This window comes from Erythrolamprus reginae, chromosome Z (genome assembly GCF_031021105.1).
Source record: "Erythrolamprus reginae isolate rEryReg1 chromosome Z, rEryReg1.hap1, whole genome shotgun sequence".
Lineage (NCBI taxonomy): Eukaryota > Metazoa > Chordata > Lepidosauria > Squamata > Dipsadidae > Erythrolamprus > Erythrolamprus reginae.
Genome location: NC_091963.1, coordinates 134,801,377 through 134,821,059, shown reverse-complemented (window position 1 = coordinate 134,821,059; position 19,683 = coordinate 134,801,377). Strand labels below are relative to the sequence as shown.

The following is a 19,683-nucleotide window of genomic DNA, read 5'->3' as shown; positions in this document are numbered from 1 at the left end:
CACACACAGTAAAAAGTGTGGGGCTGCAATTGTGTGGGTGTGGCCACTACCTTGAATCTCTATCCATTTAGAATATTCTCCAGAGTTCTAGTAATAATAACTGGCCTCATGAGAGATAAAAGGATGAAAAACATACTAAAGGAAAAATAAATGAGGTGGTGATTATGATAGTTTCAATAAAGGAGAATATTTGTAGCTCAATGTTGATATGAGAAATCTTTGCTTTCTTAGTTTTCTTGTTTTCTTGCAGATGTTTTATTATCCCAACTAGGTAACCGAGGTGGAGGCTGAGGTGGTAAGTGGGTAGAGTGCAGTACTGCAGGCCACTAAAGCTGACATTAGACCTGTAGGTCAGCAGTTCAAATCTCATAACCTGCTCAAGGTTGACTCAGCCTTCCATCCTTCCGAGGTGGGTAAAATGAGGACCCGGATTGTGGGGGCAATAGGCTGGCTCTGTTAAAAAATAGCTATTGCTAACAGGTTGTAAGCCACCCTGAGTCTAAGGAGAAAGGCGACATAAAATATTGAATGAATGAATGAATGAATGAATGAATGAATGAATGAATGAATAAATAGCATCATCACTACTAGTGTGTTAATGGGGTTTTTTAAATACACTTTTGGTGTGAAATTATAATTTCACACATTTTTGGTCCTGAAATCACCCCCTTGTTCTCTTCAGTTGTTTGTTAGATTTTTATCCCATATTTATTATTACAGTGTTCCCTCGATTTTCGCGGGGGATGCGTTCCGAGATTGCCCGCGAAAGTCGAATTTCCGCGAAGTAGAGATGCGGAAGTAAATACACTATTTTTGGCTATGAACAGTATCACAAGCCTTCCCTTAGCACTTTAAACACCTAAATTGCAACCATTTAGATTATTACTTACCCTGTTTATTTATTAAAGTTTATTTAAAAAAATATTTATTAAAGACAAACAAAAGGTTGGCAATGACATATGACGTCATCGGGCGGGAAAAACCGTGGAATAGGGAAAAAACCCATGAAGTATTTTTTAATTAATATTTTTCAAAAAACGTGGTATAGACTTTTCGCGAAGTTTGAACCCGCAAAAATCGAGGGAACACTGTATATAATAGAGTAGGTTCAAGGCAGTGAACCTACTCAATGCTTTCCCCCCCTATTTTCTCCATGATAAAAATCCTTTGAGGTGTGAGAATGACTGGCCCAAGTCACCAAGCTGGTTTTCACGCCTAAGGTGGGACTAGAGCTCACAATCTCCTAGCAATTGGCCCCAAAGTCACCCAACTGACTTCCATGCCTAAAATGATACTACAACTCAAAGTGTCCAGATGAGTGGCCCAAAGTCATCCATTTAGCATTCATTCGAGGTGAGACTAGAACTCACGGTCTCCTGGTTTCTAGGCTAGCATTTTAACCACTATACCAAACCAGTGTATTGGCACATTTATTACAAAAGAAATACCTTGGGAGAAAAAGGAAGTTGATCGTTTTTTAAACATCCTTTTTTATTTTTCATTTGTTTTGCTGAGTGTTAATGAAATAATTGTCTTTCTCTTTTGTTTATTTTTTTTCCTGCTTAAACATCACTATTTTACAAGCAGGATTGTAGCAGAACAATGACCTTCCAACCTTTCATACCTTCAGTCCCTTGCTACAATGTGTAACACACTGTATGTTACTCAGTTACTGAGAATGCCCCACACTGGTGACAAAGTTGTTGTAATTGTTTCAGAGTCTTTCTTTTACAGTATCCACAGGCAGAATGTACTTTTGGGTTTCCTTTCTTTTACGTCAGAGGCCTCCAACGTTGGAAGCTTTGCTAGCTGAGGAATTCTGGGAGTTGAAGTCCACAAGTCTTAAAGTTGCCAACGTTGGAGACCCCTGTGTTACGTGGTCTTCTTTTTCTCTCTCCATTCCCCGTCAGACTTGTCAATGGTAATTCTAAAATAGCATTACAGTTTACAAATTGAAAGGTGGTGATGGGTGAGTATCTAGGTATTCTCGAAGAAGAGTTGGGTAGTCAGATATGACTCCAGAGACCCCATAACTGAAGGCTTCGTCAAAGTCTTTTTCTTCATTCAAAACCCAAAGAAGAGTCTAAAGAGAAAGCAGAAGAGGGGGAAAACACAATCACAAAATGCAAACAATGAAAATAAAAGGCCTGTGAGGGGTGGGGAGGGGGGGAGAGAGATTACTAAGAATAAGAAGCGCCTCTGTGCAATCCCAAAATTTCTGGAGCACCACTTCATCACCACTGTTAGTAGCCAGGTCAATGGGCAATATTTTCACAATACCATGTTTTCCCCAAAATAAGACCCTGTCTTATATTTTGTTTTGAACCCTGAAATAAGCACTTGGCCTTATTGCCATGCACTCAAAAGCCCAGTTTGGCTTATTATCAGGGGATGTCTTATTTTGGGAGCAAAAAGGGTAGTTCCAACTCAGGTTTTAATTTACACTCAGCCATTCTTGCCTTGGACATCTTCGCACTTGGACTACTGCAATCCACTCTACAAGGAGCTACCCTCGAAGAGTATTCGGGAGCTACAGCTGAGATAAAATGCAGCGGCGCAAACAATGGCCCATGTTACACCACTGTTACATGAATTCCATTGGTTGCCAGTTTACTTCCGGAGTTGTTAGTCATTACCTTTAAAGCTCTCTAGGACACAGTCCAGGTTATCTGAGGAACAGTCTCACTTAGATGGGAATGGCCCTACCTACTTAGTCTAACAGGAGGGGCATGCTCTGGATCCTATTGGCCAAGGAATTGCAGTGGGTGATGTTCTGTCTGGGTCCCCCCAGACGCCAACACCAACCAAAAAGAGTAGCAGACACACTGGTAAAAAGCAAAGGCAGTTTATATAATTCAAAGCAAACACAGGTAACAAAAACTGTTCTTACAGACAGGAACACTATGAAGCTTCACAGAGGTTTCACAAAGGCCAGGCAATAAAACAGGATTCTTGCTGGCAAAAACAACGCTGGAGATAATAAAACCCACGCCTCCCCCAAGTCTTCCAGACTTTGAGGCCACAAGCCAAGATCAGAGATGCCGAGAATCGAAGCAAGGTCACAGGACTCCCAATTGATAACTCTCCACAAGACTGTAAGGGCGGGCCTGCCTTTTCAACCCTGCTGAGGAGAACCACACCCAAACCCAGCTGTTGCCAATTCAGGGATGGAAATACCTTTCTAATTGGCCCGTCTTTGAGCTGCTCGTCGCTGCCTCATGTCTATTATAGCCTGTGCGTCTTCATCCAATGAATCCAGGCTACTAGCTGGGGAGAGCCCCCCCCCCCCCCGGGGGGTCTCAGGCTGCTCTCCCTCCTCCTCTTCCTGACGTTCCTCTCCCCTGTCTGCCTGGTCCTCCCCTTCCTGTTCACTGTCCTCCTCCTCTGGGCATGGATCCGGCAGAGATCCAACCGGTCCCTGAGGAGCCTCAGGCTGAATCACAACAGGTGAGATACAGCAAAAAAAAAAAAAGCCTTCCCTGCTGTGGCTCTTGCCCTGTGGAACATCATGCCTCTTGAGGTGAGATTTGACTCTGCCAACTGGCCTGGGACCCCAATGGAAAGTGGTTTCATTTCTGAGGTGGCTCATATATTAGAAGATTTTACCTCCACTCTGTAGAGACTTTTTATTTTTTTGCCCTGTTGTTTAACTTTTGTTTTAACTTTGATGCCCCATGTTTTTCTCTTTCGATGCTTTAATTGCTTTGCATTGATGTTTATAACATGTGTGGCATATAAATTTAATTAATCAATAAATAATAAATATTTCTGATCATTCCCAGGAGTAGATTAGCATGCCACCCAAAATTTTGATTCCTCAGCTTTCCCCAACATACTTGTATTCCTCTGTCTTCCAGATGTTTGAACAGCTGTTTTTGCATTGTCACTCTGTTGGGAAAGGAAAGAAATAGCAATGAAAAAGGTTTAGGTATAAGTCACTCTGCTTTATCTATTGTAGAGCCCAGCAGAAAAAAGGGGGACAATAGACCCGAGAAAAATCAAGACATTACATGTAATATCATTTGGGGAGAGGGGGTAATTTTTCTGATTATTTATTGTCTCTAGCAGGGAAACAGCTGGCTTAGGTTATTGGTTTCATTGAGAGCCCTCCTGCTGGGAAAGGAGAGGAGAAGGTAATGGAGGAAAGGAATACTTAGTAAGAATAACATAATTAAAAACCATGGCTCTGTGTCACTCACTTGGTGGTAAATTTTGCCAGTAGTGATCCAAGCATACCCTTTTTCACTGGAAAATATGTCCTAGGATTAAACAAAACAAAAAAGGTGGCAAAATTAACAAGTTCCTGAGAACTGCTGGTTTCCTGCTATTCCTCCTCTAAAATATTGGATCCCACACTTTTTCCAAAGAAGTAAATTCCATGAATTACAAAACATACAACAAATGTATCTCGTCTTTGACAGGAAAACTCTCAGAATAATTTTACATACCGGCATTTTGTTTTCTTCACAACTAAACTTCTACAGAACATGAAAGAGAATGTATGAGTAAGGCCATCTTAACTTTATCCTGCTCAATTAGTCACATTATAGGGAGTTAGTCACATTATAGGGAGATCTATTAGATCTGATGTAACTGAATGCCTTGTGAAGTAGATCCTTTGTTGAACAGTACCCTTAGATTGATCCAATCTCAAGGGAGACACAGAAGCACTGAACCAGCCTGGACAGGTGCCTCCCTACAAGACAGGGAGGTGTTTAAATTGATAAAATACAAAATGATAACATACTGTAAGTACAGTACTTCCTATATTCTATGCTGTGGTTCTCTCTGCACCGTTCCTATGATAATGACTATTGCGATATACTATTAATCTTCAATTACTGTTAGTATGGAGGTGTTTATACTAGTATTATTCTAAGAGAGACAGTTTACCATAGTGGTTAGGACATTTGGCTCAAAACCAGGAGATTGGGATTTCTAGTCTCATTTTAGGCACAAAACCAGTTGGGTGAGCTTGGGCCAGTCACTTTCTCTCAGCCCTCGGAAGGAGTCTGCAACAAACCACTTTTGAAAAACTTTGCCAAGAAAACTTCTGGGATTTATTCAGGCAAATCTCTGAGAATTAGCACTAGCACTTATATACCACTTTTCAGTGCTTTACAACCCTCTCTAAGTGGTTTACAGAGTCAGTCTCTCTGCTCCTCCAGCTACAAATTCCATTACGCTAATATCCATTCATTGATGACTGCCCAAAGTTACGACTGACCTGAAGAACAAGTAACTTAGGGCTGATCTTTGCACTTACGACTGTTTCATCATCCCGACAGTCTCATGAGTGTGATTTGGATGCCTGGCCAATCATATGACAACCATTTGTAACCTTCCATCCAGTTTCCAAGATTGCAAAGTCAGTCAAGAAGCTATCAGGGAAGGTCGCATGTTGCAGTCATGTGATGTTTTGTTTAACAACCACATGGATTCATTTAACAACTATGGCCAAAAAAAAAAGAGTAAAATTGAATATGGTCTTGTGATACCCTTCTTAATTATTGTACCACTAGATGAACTTTCTGGTCCCTTGGTGTGGTCATAAGTTGAGGAACATCTGCATAATTGGGGGTTCCCAATCTTGGCAATTTTGAGACATGTTGAATTCAATTCCTAGAATTTTCCAGCCAGCCACGTGAGATTGGGAATTCTAGGAGTTGAGGTCCACTTATCTTATTTATTTTATTTATTTATTTATTTATTAGATTTGTATGCCGCCCCTCTCCGTAGACTCAGTTCCTATGACTGCCGATTTTGACTCAGAGGAGCTGGGGCTGTCTGATCACAGAAGACCTATCTGGCTGAAGGAGGAATCTGACAGTGAACCAGAAGGAGAAAGGAATGAGGGAGGGGCTGGAGAGGCACAGAGGGAAATAGAGCAGGTCAGATCTCCAGCCAGAGTTTCATCTGAGTCAGACAACTTGTCTGCAGAAGTTGTGAATGTTCTAACATTGGAAGTTTTTAAGAAGATGTTGGATAATCATCTGTCCAAAGTAGTGCAGGATTTCCTGCCTAAGCAGGGGGTTAGACTAGAAGACCTCCAATTTATTATTATTATTATTATTATTATTATTATTATTATTATTATTATTATTATTAGATTAGATTAGATTAGATTTATTGGATTTATATGCCGCCCCTCTCCGTAGACTCGGGGTGGCTCACAACAATGGTAAACAAAACATAGTAACAAATCTAATATTTCGCAATCTAAATTACAGTTTTAAATTTAAAAAAATCCAAAAGAGCCCCAATATATAAAAAACAAGCACACAATCGAATCATACACAAAAACTTCATGGGCAAGGGGGAGATGTTTCAATTCCCCCATGCCTGATGGCAGAGGTGGGTTTTAAGGAGTTTCCGAAAGGCAAGGAGGGTGGGGGCAATCCTAATCTCTGGGGGGAGCTGGTTCCAGAGGATCGGAGCCACCACAGAGAAGGCTCTTCCCCTGGGTCCCGCCAGACAACATTGTTTAGTCGACGGGACCCGGAGAAGGCCAACTCTGTGGGACCTAACTGGTCGCTGGGATTCGTGCGGCAGAAGGCGATCCCGGAGATATTCTGGCCCGATATTATTATTATTATTATTATTATTATTATTATTATTATTATTATTATTATTGCTACTACTACTACTACTACCTAGGATCAAACTCATAGTCTTCTGATTGTCAGGTGAGAGTAAGGGGGCTGTGGGAAGACATTTGTAGGGTTCTGATTTATGTCTCCGAAAGAGATGAGAAATATTTGGTGACTGATGGAAGGGAGGCAAAAATGCTTCTCAACTCTGATGAAAACTGCAAAATAACCACCAAAGATTATGTGACAACTTTCTATTATGTAAGTTGCCAAGATTGGGAAGCCCTGTTGCATACAATATACATATAATGAGGACCTGGATTGTGGGGGCAAATATGCTGGCTCTGTCAAAAAGTGCTATTGCTAACATGTAAACCGCACTGAGTCTAAGGCAGGGGTCCCCAAACTTTTTACACAGGGGGCCAGTTCACTGTCCCTCAGACTGTTGGAGGGCCGGACTATTAAAAAAACGCGTGAACAAATCCCTATGCACACTGCACATACATTATTTAAAGTAAAAAACAAAATGGGAACAAATACAATATTTAATATTTATTCTTCCTTTCTCTCTCTCTCCCTTTCTCTCTGTCCTTCTGTCTTTCTAGTTCTCTCTCTTTCTCTCTGTCCTCTCTCTCTCTCTCTTTCTTTCTCTCTCTTCTCTCTTTCTCTCACTCACTCTTTATATCTCTCCCTCTTTCTCTCTCCCTCTCTCTCTCTCCCTTTCTCTCTCTCTCCCTTTCTATCTCTCCTCTTCCTTTCTCTCTCCCTCTCTATCTTTCCCTCTTTCTCTCCCCCCTCTTTCTTTCTCTCTCTCTTCTCTTTCTCTCACTCTTTCTCTCTACCTTTCTTTCTCTTTCTCTCTCTCCCTTTCTCTGTCCCTCTTTCTTTCTCTCTGTCCCTCTCTTTCTTTTTCTCTGTCCCTCTCTTTCTTTTTCTCTGTCCCTCTCTTTCTTTCTCTCTGTCCCTCTCTATCTTTCCCTCTTTCTTTCTCTCTCTCTTCTCTTTCTCTCACTCTTTCTCTCTACCTTTCTTTCTCTTTCTCTCTCTCCCTTTCTCTGTCCCTCTTTCTTTCTCTCTGTCCCTCTCTTTCTTTTTCTCTGTCCCTCTCTTTCTTTTTCTCTGTCCCTCTCTTTCTTTCTCTCTGTCCCTCTCTTTCTTTCTCTCTGTCCCTCTCTTTCTTTCTCTCTCTTATCTCTGTGTGGGGGGGAGGCGGCTGCTTGAAAACCCCTGACCTCCATCGCCTCCCCCCCACGGCACAAGGCGAGCACACCTCGCCGCTGACACAGGCGGCGGGGACTGCCCTGTCCCCGTCCCCCTTGCGCAAAACTACGCAGCCCCAGATCGCTCGCTTCTCCAGCCAGCAAAGCCGATTGCCCGGCTTTGCTGGCTGATGCAGGAAAGGAAAGCCTCACATTTAAAAAGCACGCCACTTTCTGGGACTACGGCGCCGTGGTGGCCTTCAAGCGCGGCCCTTCGCGGCGCCCCCCACCCGTTCCTGCAGGAAGAGATCGGGCACTTTACCGGGAGGTGGAGGCGGCGTGGGGCCGGACGCTGGGTGCCGGGGAGGGCGAAGGCGTGGACGCGCCTCTCAGCTGCAGAGCGGAACGGGGATGGAGATCCGCGGCGGAGTCCGGCGCTGGGGCCATGCGGGACCGCTCATCCAGGCGCGCGTGGACCGGCAAGCCTGGATGAACGGTCCCGCATGGCCCCAGGCTCCCAACGCCGGACTCCGCCGCGGATCTCCATCCCCGTTCCGCTCTGCAGCTGAGAGGCGCGTCCACTCCTTCGCCCTCCCCGGCACCCAGCGTCCGGCCCCACGCCGCCTGCACCTCCCGGTAAAGTGCCCGATCTCTTCCTGCAGGAACGGGTGGGGGGCGCCGCGAAGGGCCGCGCTTGAAGGCCACCACGGCGCCGTAGTCCCAGAAAGTGGCGTGCTTTTTAAATGTGAGGCTTTCCTTTCCTGCATCAGCCAGCAAAGCCGGGCAGTCGGCTTTGCTGGCTGGAGAAGCGAGCGATCTGGGGCTGCGTAGTTTTGCGCAGGGGGGACAGGGGGACAGGGCAGTCCCCGCCGCCTGTGTCAGCGGCGAGGTGTGCTCGCCTTGTGCCGTGGGGGGGAGGCGATGGAGGTCAGGGGTTTTCAAGCAGCCGCCTCCCCCCCACACACAAACTTAGCCATGGTGCACTTAGCTGTGACTTTCAGTGGACAGTTTTTCACTCACCGCGGAGGAGGAGGGGAGGAGGAGGTGGAGAGGCAAGGGGGCGGGGAGGAAAGCGGCCCTGCAATTGGCCAATTTCTTTCTCGCCTTTAGGGAGAGGAACTGTTGCTGCTCTGCCATAGGGCAGCAACAGTTTCTCTCCCTAAAGGCGACAAAGGAAGGGGCCAATTGCAGGCCCGCTTTCCTCCCCGCCCCCTTGCCTCTCCACCTTCTCCTCGCTGAGCAGCCGACCGCGGTGAGTTGACAGGAGATTCGGGAGCTTATTTTATCGACCAGTAAAATCTCGTGAGCTTGCCACGGGCCGGTTAAAAGACCTCGTTGGGCCGCATCCGGCCCGCGGGCCGTAGTTTGGGGACCGCTGGTCTAAGGAGAAGGGCGGATTTTTAAAAAAAATGAACAAATAAAATAAATAAATACTATGCTTGATACTATTACTACAACGCATCAACATCCTTGGAGAGGGGCGATATAGAAATCAAATGAATGAATGAATGAATGAATAAATTTCTGTCTTAAGTTGCCATCTTTTTTTCTGTGTTAATGGCTTCATGTAGAGTTCTTGCCATTTTTTTTACACTGTGCTTTGTGTTGCTCTGTTGTTATGCTTCTTTTTGCGCTCTCCGCTCCTGAAATAAAACACCACCTTTTGTTTGGCTGCTGGTTGCAGAGCAGCAAAAGAGCATCGCCTTCCTTCCTTCTCCTCCCACACCTGTGTGAAGCGTGCAGCTTTATTGGCAACTCGGTTGATGATGGATAGAAGTCTCTTATGGGGGGAAGAGACAGCAGGCACCTGCAATTTTGCTAAGCAGCTTCTCTTGCACACCTGCCTCTATCGCTTCAGAATTCCTTTTAGTTATTGGAACATCAGAGAGATTCAGTTAATTCTACTCGAAGCTTTGGGTGTTGGCAATTCTATTTTTGCTTTTGTGGTTTGTTTTTCAAGTTTTATTACTTCCTGCTTCTCAAGGAGTCAACACTATGCCTCCTTTAAAAAACCCCCCACCAGATTCCAGTCCTTTCTTGCTGTGCTTCATAGCGACTGCCTCTGAAATGAAGAAGCCAATTTAGCTGTCATCCTTCTGTTGCTGTTCAGTGAATTCTTTACTGGTTCTAGCAGCAGCCAGGGGAGAAGCTGTTCGATGGCGGAGAAAGAGTACTGTATTCATATTTCAATCAATCAGAGTAGAGTTGGAAGGAACCTTGGAGGTCTTCTAGCCCAACCCCCTGCCCGTGCAGGAGATCCTCACCTATAGCATTTTAAACAGGTGACTGTCCAGTCCCTTCCTAAAGGGTTGGCGGGCCCCAGGGGAAGAGCCTTCTCTGTGGCGGCCCCGACCCTCTGGAACCAACTCCCCCCGGAGATTAGAACTGCCCCTACTCTCCTTGCCTTTCGTAAGCTCCTTAAGACCCGCTTTTGTCGTCAGGCATGGGGGAACTGAGACATCTCCCCCGGGCATATACAATTTATGAATGGTATGTCTGTATGTATGTTTGTTTAGAAAATGGGTTTTTAAAGATATTTTTAAACTGTAATTTAGATTTGCTGTAAATTGCTTCACTTTGTTGTGAGCCGCCCCGAGTCTGCGGAGAGGGGCGGCTTACAAATCTAAATAATAAATAAATAAATAATAAATTAATTAATAATAAATAAAAACCTCCAGTGATGAAGTATCCACAAGCTGTTCCACTGATTAATTGTTCTCACTATTAGGAAGTCTCTCCTTAATTCCAGGTTGCTTGATTAGTCCCCATCCATTGTTTTGTTTGTATTGCCTTCTGGTGCTTTGTGGCAGCCTCTCAAATACTGGAACTGCTCTCGCGCCACCCCTAGTCCTTCTTTTCTCTAGACCAGGAGTGTCAAACTCATGGCCCATCAGCCCGATGCGCCCACTGGGTGTGGCCACGACCACACCCAGTTTAGCAAAGGAGGAAAAAGTTGTGATACGTCATTTGATGCCATGCTGATGCGAGTTTGACACCTCTGCTCTAACCTAGACTAAAGAACTATATTTGTTTGTTTCCCATTTTTATTATTTTTAAATAAATAACTCAAGGTCGGGAACACACCAATATACTCTTTTTTCTTCCTAATTTCCCCCTTAAAAACAATCCTGCAAGGAGGGTTGGATTGAGAAAGAGTGACTTTCCCATTGTCACCCAGCCAGCTTTCATTCCTAAAGTGGGACTAGAACTCACAGTCTCCTAGCAATTAGTCCAAAGTCACTCGGATGGTTTCCAGGACTGGTGCTTTAACTACAAGACAATTAATGGCTCATTAATACATGCGACGTAGTCATCGATTAGCGTCTAGCCCAGGGTCGCATATAAAATGGAATGTGACCAATGGTGACTGGCAAAAGAATAAAATATAATCAAATAGAGGCAGCGTGCAGATAGAAACGGTTGATCCAGAAAAACTCCTCAGATCCCTTGACCAAATACCTGGGAAAAGCCTAGTCTTCTTTGCCTTTCAGAAGACAGACAGGCAGGGCCATTTAAATCTTGGAAAAATTGTTGTTCCACAGGAGAGACAGAGTAATAAAAAAGGCATATGACTTGGGTCTCATCAGATGACCTTGATTAATGGATGGGACCTGACACATGTCAATCCTATGAGATTGGGCCCATAATTTCTGTGGTTAAGTGAGACACTTGTTAAGCGAGGGTTTTTTGCTCCGTTTTACAACTGTTCTTTTCCACGGTGGTCAAGTGATTCACAACATTTTCTAAGTGAGTAACCCAGTTGTTAAGTGAATCTGGCTTCCCCATTGACTTTGCTTGTCGGAAGGTCTCAAAAGCTTGACTACGTGGCCTTAGGACAGACACCTCAATGGTCCTAAGTATGAACCAGTTGCCAACCATCTGAATTTTGATCCCATGGTCACGGGGATTGCTGGAGAGGCTGTAACTGAAAAACGGTGGTAAGTCCCATTTTCCAGTGCTGTCGTAACTTTGAATGGTCACTAAGCAAATAATTGAGTCGAGGGCTGCCTGCATTGGATGAGCAGGAGTAGCTGGAGATGGGTTGTCTCATAAACAACCCTGCTCTGTACCATGATCAGAGCCAGAGCAAAGAGGGTAGCATTGGCCGTGGCTCATTGGGGCTGATAGACTAATGCCCCTCACTTCTCTTCTCAGTTGAAAATTCTTGGATGCTGGTTAGCTGCTGGTCAATAGTGGGTTCCTACTGGTGCGCCTAATTGGGTGCAGCTCTGCAGCTCTGGTGCATAAGTGTGCATTCCACCAAAATTTTGCTTCTCACGCAGGGACACATGTGCACACGTGTTTCAACAAGGTTTTTTGATTCTTCACAGGCGTGAAAGCAAAAAACCTCACTGAAACACGCGCGCAGTGTGTCCCCATGCCAGATTTTTCTACCTGTACAGGTACAGGAAGCAAAATTTTACTTGAATGCATGCTCGTGCACCAGAGCCATGGAGCTCCGCCCAATTAGGCGCATCGGTAGGAACCCACTACTGCTGCGGGCGCTGCTCAAAGGCCACAGTGTAGTGTGGATTTATTTTATTTTTATTTTTTATCCCTTTTTTTTGTCAAGTACATATTTGAGGTATGTAAAGATATAATAATATTCATATACATGATACTAGTAATAAGACAAAAAAATAAGAAGAAACATTTGATATAATAATATTCATATGCATGGTACTAGTAAAAAACTAAAAGAAACATTAGGACAGGGGACAGAAGGCACGCTGGTGCACTTATGCACGTCCCTTACTGACCTCTTAGGAATACGGTTGCGATCAGGTACACCATACCAGTAGCAAAATTTTGATATTCTTTTTTCTTTTTTTCCCTTCTGGGCTCTGGGTATGTTTTTCCTATCGCAGTAAATGAGGTTGAATGTGTATAATTTTAGAAGAGCTCTGTGTGTGTGTGTGTGTGTGTGTATGTGTGTGTATACATACACTTTATATATTATTATTATTTATTAGATTTGTGTGCCGCCCCTCTCTGCAGATTCGGGGCGGCTCACAGCAACAATAAAACAATGTACAACAAATCTAATAATTTAAAAAACACTAAAAAACCCTTATTAAAAGCAAACATACACACAAAAATACCATGCATAAACTGTATAGGCCCGGGGAGATGTCTCAATTCCCCCATGCCTGATGGCAGAGGTCGGTTTTAAGGAGTTTACGAAAGGCAAGGAGGGTGGAGGCAGTTCTAATCTCTGGGGGAAGCTGGTTCCAGAGGGTCAGGGCCGCCACAGAGAAGGCTCTTGCCCTGGGTCCCGCCAAATGGCATTGTTTAGTCGACAGGACCCAGAGAAGGCCAACTCTGTGGGGCCTAACCAGTCGCTGGGATTCGTGCGGCAGAAGGCGGTCCCGGAGATATTCTGGTCTGATGCCATGAAGGGCTTTATAAGTCATAACCAACACTTTGAATTGTGACTGGAAACTGATCGGCAAACAATGCAGACTGCGGAGTGTTGGTGTAACATGGGCATACCTAGGGAAGCCCATGATTGCTCTCGCAGCTGCATTCTGCACAATCTGAAGTTTCCGAACACTTTTCAAAGGTAACCCCATGTAGAGAGCATTACAGTAGTCGAACCTTGAGGTGATGAGGGCATGAGTGACGGTGAGCAGTGAGTCCCGGTCCAAATAGGACCACGAACCTGGGCAAACGCCCCCCTCGCCACAGCTGAAAGATGGTTCTCTAACGTCAGCTGTGGATCGAGGAGGACGCCCAAGTTGTGGACCCTCTCTGAGGGGGTCAATAATTCCCCCCCAGGGTTATGGACGGACAGATGGAATTGTCCTTGGGAGGCAGAACCCACAGCCACTCCGTCTTATCAAGGTTGAGTTTGAGTCTGTTGACACCCATCCAGACCCCAACAGCCTCCAGGCACCGGCACATCACTTCCACTGTTTCGTTGACTGGACATGGGGTGGAGATGTACAGCTGGGTATCATCGGCATATTGATGATACCTCACCCCATGCCCCTGGATGATCTCACCCAGCGGTTTCATTTAGATATTGAATAGCAGGGGGGAGAGGACCGACCCCTGAGGCACCCCACAAGGGAGTATACAGTAGATAATCAGGGGTGGGCTACTGCCCGGACGGGGGAGAACGCAATGAGGTAGTGAAAATGGAGCTCCACTATCAATGCATAAGCCACGCCCACAGTGTGGTAGTAAAAATTTGGTAGCCCATCACTGTCTAACACCCTCCATTTTCTCAGATCAGCATGCCAGCAAAGTGTCTCTCCAAAGCCGGCACACAACAACTCTATTTGAAGAAGAGAGCAAATGTGGTCCTTGATTTCCGAAGACTGATTATTAAATAGAGGGTCACATTTCTAAGTCTTTTGTCTTTTTCTGCCTAAATCCTACCCCTGTTAGTGACTGTCACCTGTTGATGATCGAGGGCAGCACGAATTCAAGGAAGGATTCCTTCAGGGGGACGAAGGGCAGCAGTCCAAGATACCAGAGAGAATAAAGAATGAAGACTCTCTTCCGGGAGAAGACGAAGGGCATGTCTTTATTCTGGGGAGGGAAAAATAACATTTGTTTTTTTATTTTATTTTAAGACACGATTTCTCATTCTGAGACTTTCATTGCTGGGAAGGTTCCTGCATTTCATCCCAAAGCTTTGTTTTTCCAGCTCACTAAGCATCCAAATATCCCAAACAAAGGGGAAGATTCAGGGAAAATACAATTATTCCCCTCATTTGACAAAGCACTAGTGCTTAACACAGCCTTAGCCCCTTGGTTGGTGGATTTAGGGAGCTGCTATCTAATACTTACCCAGAATTAGAAAAAGCAGCTGTAACAAGTTGGTCTACAAAGAAAGCTTAAGAAGAGACAGGAGGGAGGGAAGGGACTTTTTTAACTATGGTCTAATATATTACAGACAATCCTTGATTTATGACTAAAATTGGGACAAGGAATTTCTGTTAAAACCAGTGGTGGGTTCTTAAACCGTTACTACCAGTTCACACAAATATTTGCGATACTTCCGCGCATACACAGAAGCACCCTGGGTGGGTGGGTGGAGCCTCCTGCCACCCACGCTACCAGTTCAAGGAACCAGACTGAACTGGGAGCAACCCACCACTGGTTAAAACATAAGGTAGTGTTAAGTGAGTCGTGTCTAATTTTATGGCTTTTTTTGCTGTGGTTGTTAAGTGAATCATACACTTGTTAAAAGAACTGGCTTTCCCCATTGACTTTACTTGTCAGAAGCTGGCTTGGAAAGTTGTAAATGGTGATTTTTTAATTATTATTATTATTTATTAGATTTGTATGCCGCCCCTCTCTGGAGACCCAGAGCGGCTCACAACAACAATATATAGTACAAATCTAATGATTAAAAAGAAAACAATTAATTTTATGACTCCAGGACACAATTAATTTTTTAACACTAGATAGGTTATATAGGGGTTTAGTTTTTTTAGGAAAATGTGTAAAAAGAGGTAGGAGGCACTACGGCTTAGTGTTTAATATGTTAGAAATATTGTTGGTATTATACATTTGAAGGAACATCAAGAAGGAAGTTTAATTAGAGGATAGTTGGTGTAGCTGGATGACAAAATTAGAAATTTTTGTAATGAGAAAATATGATTGAGTTACTAACAAAATATTGCATTTTATTGTATTGGAAATAGAAGGAATATTGCACTGTTGCAATGTATGTTGAGAGAAAAAAAATAAAAAACTTTTACCCAACGATCATAAATGCAGTGGTACCTTTACTTACGAACACCTCTACTTACAAACTTTTCTAGATAAGAACTGGGTGTCCAAGATTTTTTTTGCCTCTTTTCAAGAACCATTTTCCACTTGCAAAGCCAAGCCTCCGATACTGTAACCGGAAATGGCAGGAAAAAGCTTCCGTGGAGCCTCTCTAGGAATCTCCTGGGAGGAAACAGGGCCAGAAAAGGCAAGGAGAAGCCTCCATGGGGCCTCTCTAGGAATCTCCTGGGAGGAAACAGGACCTCCACCCTCCCTGTGGTTTCCCCAATCGCATGCATAATTTGCTTTTACATTGATTCCTATGGCAAAAATTACTTCTTATAAACCTTTCTACTCAAGAACCTGGTCAGAGAACAAATTAAGTTCGTAAGTAGAGGTACCTGAATTTGTGACCGTGAGGATGCTACAACTGTTGCAATGTGAGGACCTGCTGAAGTCACTTTTTTCAGCATCATGGTAACTTGGTCATTAAATGAATGTTCGCAAGTCGAGGATTACCTGCATTAAGGAATACTTTATTTATTGCTGTTTTAAGAATCTAAAAAGACCCCAAAAGTATGTTTATACAATCTGAATCTTTAAGCAAAAAAAAGGATTTGTAAACATAAAATGTGAAAGTAGAGGAAAAGACACTTGATACATACAGCTTTCTGGCATTTTTTCAATATTCGATCACTGAAGGAGGCCCAGATGCTGATGTGGGAACGTTCGTATTTCTGGACAAGATTTGCTATCTGGAAGAAGAAGAAAAATAACTCGTCTGAAATAATGAATCCCTAGAAGGAACAGTTCGTTTTTAGTACTACAATTGCCTCTTGTGGAAACTGAATAAGACGCAACAATCAGATGAGAGGGAGCGGAGTCTGAAGGCACCAATTGAGTGGCTCCTCTGTGGCATGTGGATTTGGGCAAAAGTGGCCTTAGGCACTTATACTCTTTCCATCCTATACTGTGGAGCTCTATAGCAGTGTTTTTCAACCAGTGTGCCGTGAGACATGGTCAGGTGTGCCGCGAAGAAGGAATATCAGGTTCCGGTCTCGCAACTTTTTGCAGAGAGAGAGTGTGTGTGTGTGAGAGAGAGAGAGAGAAAGAAAGAAAGAGAGAAAGAAAAAGAAAGAAAGCGAGAGAGAGTGAGAGAGAGAGAGAGAGAGAAAGCAAGAGAGAGAAAGAAAAGAGAGAAAGAGAGAGAAAGCAAGTGTCAGAGAGAAAGAAACCAAGAGAGAGAGAGAAAGGGAGAGAATGGGAGAGATAAATGAGCAAAAAGGGGAGGAAAAAAAGAGAAATGAGAAAATGATTGAGACAGAGAATGAGAGGAAAGAGAGAGAAACAAAATAGAGAGAGAAGTGACTCTTGATTTAAAGCATATGATAAAAAGCACACAAAGAATAAGAGAGAACCCCCCCCCCAGCCCTCACCTGTTTTTGGAAATAAGAGAGAAAAAAAACCCAGCCCTCACCTGTTTTTGGAAATGGTTCAAGAGCGTGTACACAAACACACACACACACAAAAGGGTGGGGAGGAGACAGGGATGGAAAAAGAGAGGAGACTGTCTTAGGATGTCATTTTGGTTGGTGGTGTGCCCCAGGATTTTAAAATGTAAAAAATGTGCCGCGGCTCAAAAACGGTTGAAAATCACTGCTCTATAGGCAGTCAGCTTCTTCTAACACAGTAATGGGGAACCTATGGCACGGGTGTCACAGGTAGCACGCAGAGCCATATCTGCTGGCACGCGAGCCGTTGCCCTAGCTCAGCTCCAATGTGCATATATGTGTGTGCCGTACATCTGATTTTTGGCTCGCACAGAGGCTCCAGGAGGGTGTTTTTGGCTTCCAGAAGGCTTTTGGGGGGATGAGGGAGGGCGTTTTTATCCTCCCCTGGCTTCAGGAAAGACTTTGGAACCCTAGGAGGGTGGAACACGAGCCTACTGGGTCCACCAGAAGTTGGGGGAAAGGCCATTTCCCACCTCCAGAGGGCCTCCAGGGCATGGAGGAAGCCGTTTATGCCCTTGCCGGACATTGAATTATGGGTGTGGGCATTCACACATGTGCGATAGCACACACTCATGCTCTTTCGGCACCTGAGGGGAAAAAAGTTTCGCAATCGTGTTCCAACACCTTGATGTGAACAGTGATATGAATAAGTGACGAGGTAGGGGTTCCAATCCAATAGTTAGACTGCGGCTACCTGTACTCTCGGTTCACAGATGAATAACTTGAAGACCTTAAGCTGATTGTAACCCTCTTTCTTCTTTTACTGTCTCTGAAGCTTCCAAAGCTTCATACTACCCAAAATTGCACCCACTCATCGACTCCCGACCACAATGGGGGACCAGGATTCCCATTAATAAGGTGGTTGTTAACGAAGTCACGCCCAATTTCACAAACTTTTTTTTTTTTGCCATGGTTAAATCAATCACTGCAGTTGTTAGGTGAATATATACAGTCATTAAGCAAAACTGCCCCCCCCCATTGACGATGCTTGCTGGAAACCGACTGGGAAGGTCACAGGTGTGACTTTGGGATGTTGCAACTATCATAATAAATACTGGCCGGTTACCAAGTGTCCACATTCTGACCATGCAGCCATGAGGATGTTACAATAACAATTTTTTTTCCAGGGATGGTACAATTTAAAACAAATTTATTTATTATTTATTTATTTATTGGATTTGTATGCTGCCCCTCTCCGCAGACTCGGGGCAGCTAACAACAGCAGTAAAACAGTATATAACAAAATCCAATACTAAAAACAGTTAAAACCCCATTATATAAAAACCAATCATACATACAGACATACCATGCATAAAATTGTAAAGGCCTAGGGGGAAAGTGTATCTCAGTTCCTCCCATGCCTGGCGGCAGAGGTGGGTTTTAAGCAGCTTACGAAAGGCAAGGAGGATGGGGGCAATTCTAATCTCTGGGGGGAGCTGGTTCCAGAGGGTCGGGGCCGCCACAGAGAAGGCTCTTCCTCTGGGTCCCGCCAAGCGACATTGTTTGGTTGACGGGACCCGGAGAAGGCCCACTCTGTGGGACCTAACTGGTCGCTGGGATTCGTGCAGCAGAAGGCGGTTCTTGAGGTAATCTACAAAAATACAAAGTGACTTATATCTTAATGGATAAGGCATTTTCAAGTTGAATATGTCTTTATGTGTTGGAGAAACATTTGGTAAATGTAGCTTCACGTTGACAGATATAAAAGTGAACATAAATCTATGTTTAAAGAGAGATCTAGAGGCTGCACCCTGGTTAAAATCTATGCTTCATGCAAAATGTGTTGGAGATATTGGATGGGAAAGAAATTTGAAAAGCTCTGTTGGGTTTCAGTCAACTGGTTATCCAATCTCTTCTTAAAAACTGCCACTGTTGGGAGGCAAGTCGTTCCACTGATTAATTGTTCTAACTGTCTGGAAATTTCTCCTTAGTTCTAAGTTATTTCTCTCCTTGATATTTTCTACCCATTACTTCTTGTCCTACCCTCAGGTGCTTTGGAGAATAACTTGACTCCCTCTTCTTTGTACAGTCTCTGAGATATTGGAGCATGCTTTCATGTCACCCCATAGGCCTTCTTTTAATTAAAATAGCCGTACCCAATTCCAGCAACCATTCTTTATATGTTTTAGCCTTCAGTCCTGTAATCATCTTTGTTGGTCTTCTCGGCACTCTTTCTAGAGTCTCAACATTCTTTTTACATCATAGTGACTAAACTACGACGCCTTAAACATGATCTAAGTATTGCCTACAAGATCATATGTTGCAATGTCCTGCCTGTCAAAGACTACTTCAGCTTCAACCACAACAACACAAGAGCACACAACAGATTGAAGCTTAACATTAACCGCTCCAAACTAGACTGTAAAAAAATATTACTTTAGTAATCGGGTTGTTGAAGCATGGAACTCATTACCGGACTCTGTAGTATCATCCTCTAACCCCCAACATTTTACCCTTAGACTATCCACGCTTGACCTCTCCAGATTCTGAAGAGGTCAGTAAGGGGCATACATAAGCACACTAGAGTGCCTTCCGTGCCCTGTCCTATAGTCTCTCCTATATCTCGTATTTCTTCTCTACTATATCCTCTATAACGTTCATTGTGTAGTATTGTTTATTGGACAAAATAAATAAATATAAATTTAAAAAAAAACACTC

General features: G+C 43.9%; 1 protein-coding gene across 1 annotated transcript in view; it reads right to left on the bottom strand.

Moving 5' to 3' along the window:
* Positions 1–1,472: 1,472 nt before the first annotated feature.
* Positions 1,473–19,683, bottom strand: part of GDPD3 (glycerophosphodiester phosphodiesterase domain containing 3) — a 46,647-nt gene continuing 28,436 nt past the window's right edge. Inside the window, exons 8-12 of the mRNA XM_070766965.1 lie at positions 16,180–16,269; positions 14,193–14,326; positions 4,200–4,259; positions 3,837–3,888; positions 1,473–2,083 (exon numbers count right to left, since the gene is read on the bottom strand). Of these exons, the coding sequence (XP_070623066.1) occupies positions 1,946–2,083; positions 3,837–3,888; positions 4,200–4,259; positions 14,193–14,326; positions 16,180–16,269 (474 nt within the window). The 3' untranslated portion in view covers positions 1,473–1,945. The remainder of the gene's footprint in view (positions 2,084–3,836; positions 3,889–4,199; positions 4,260–14,192; positions 14,327–16,179; positions 16,270–19,683) is intronic.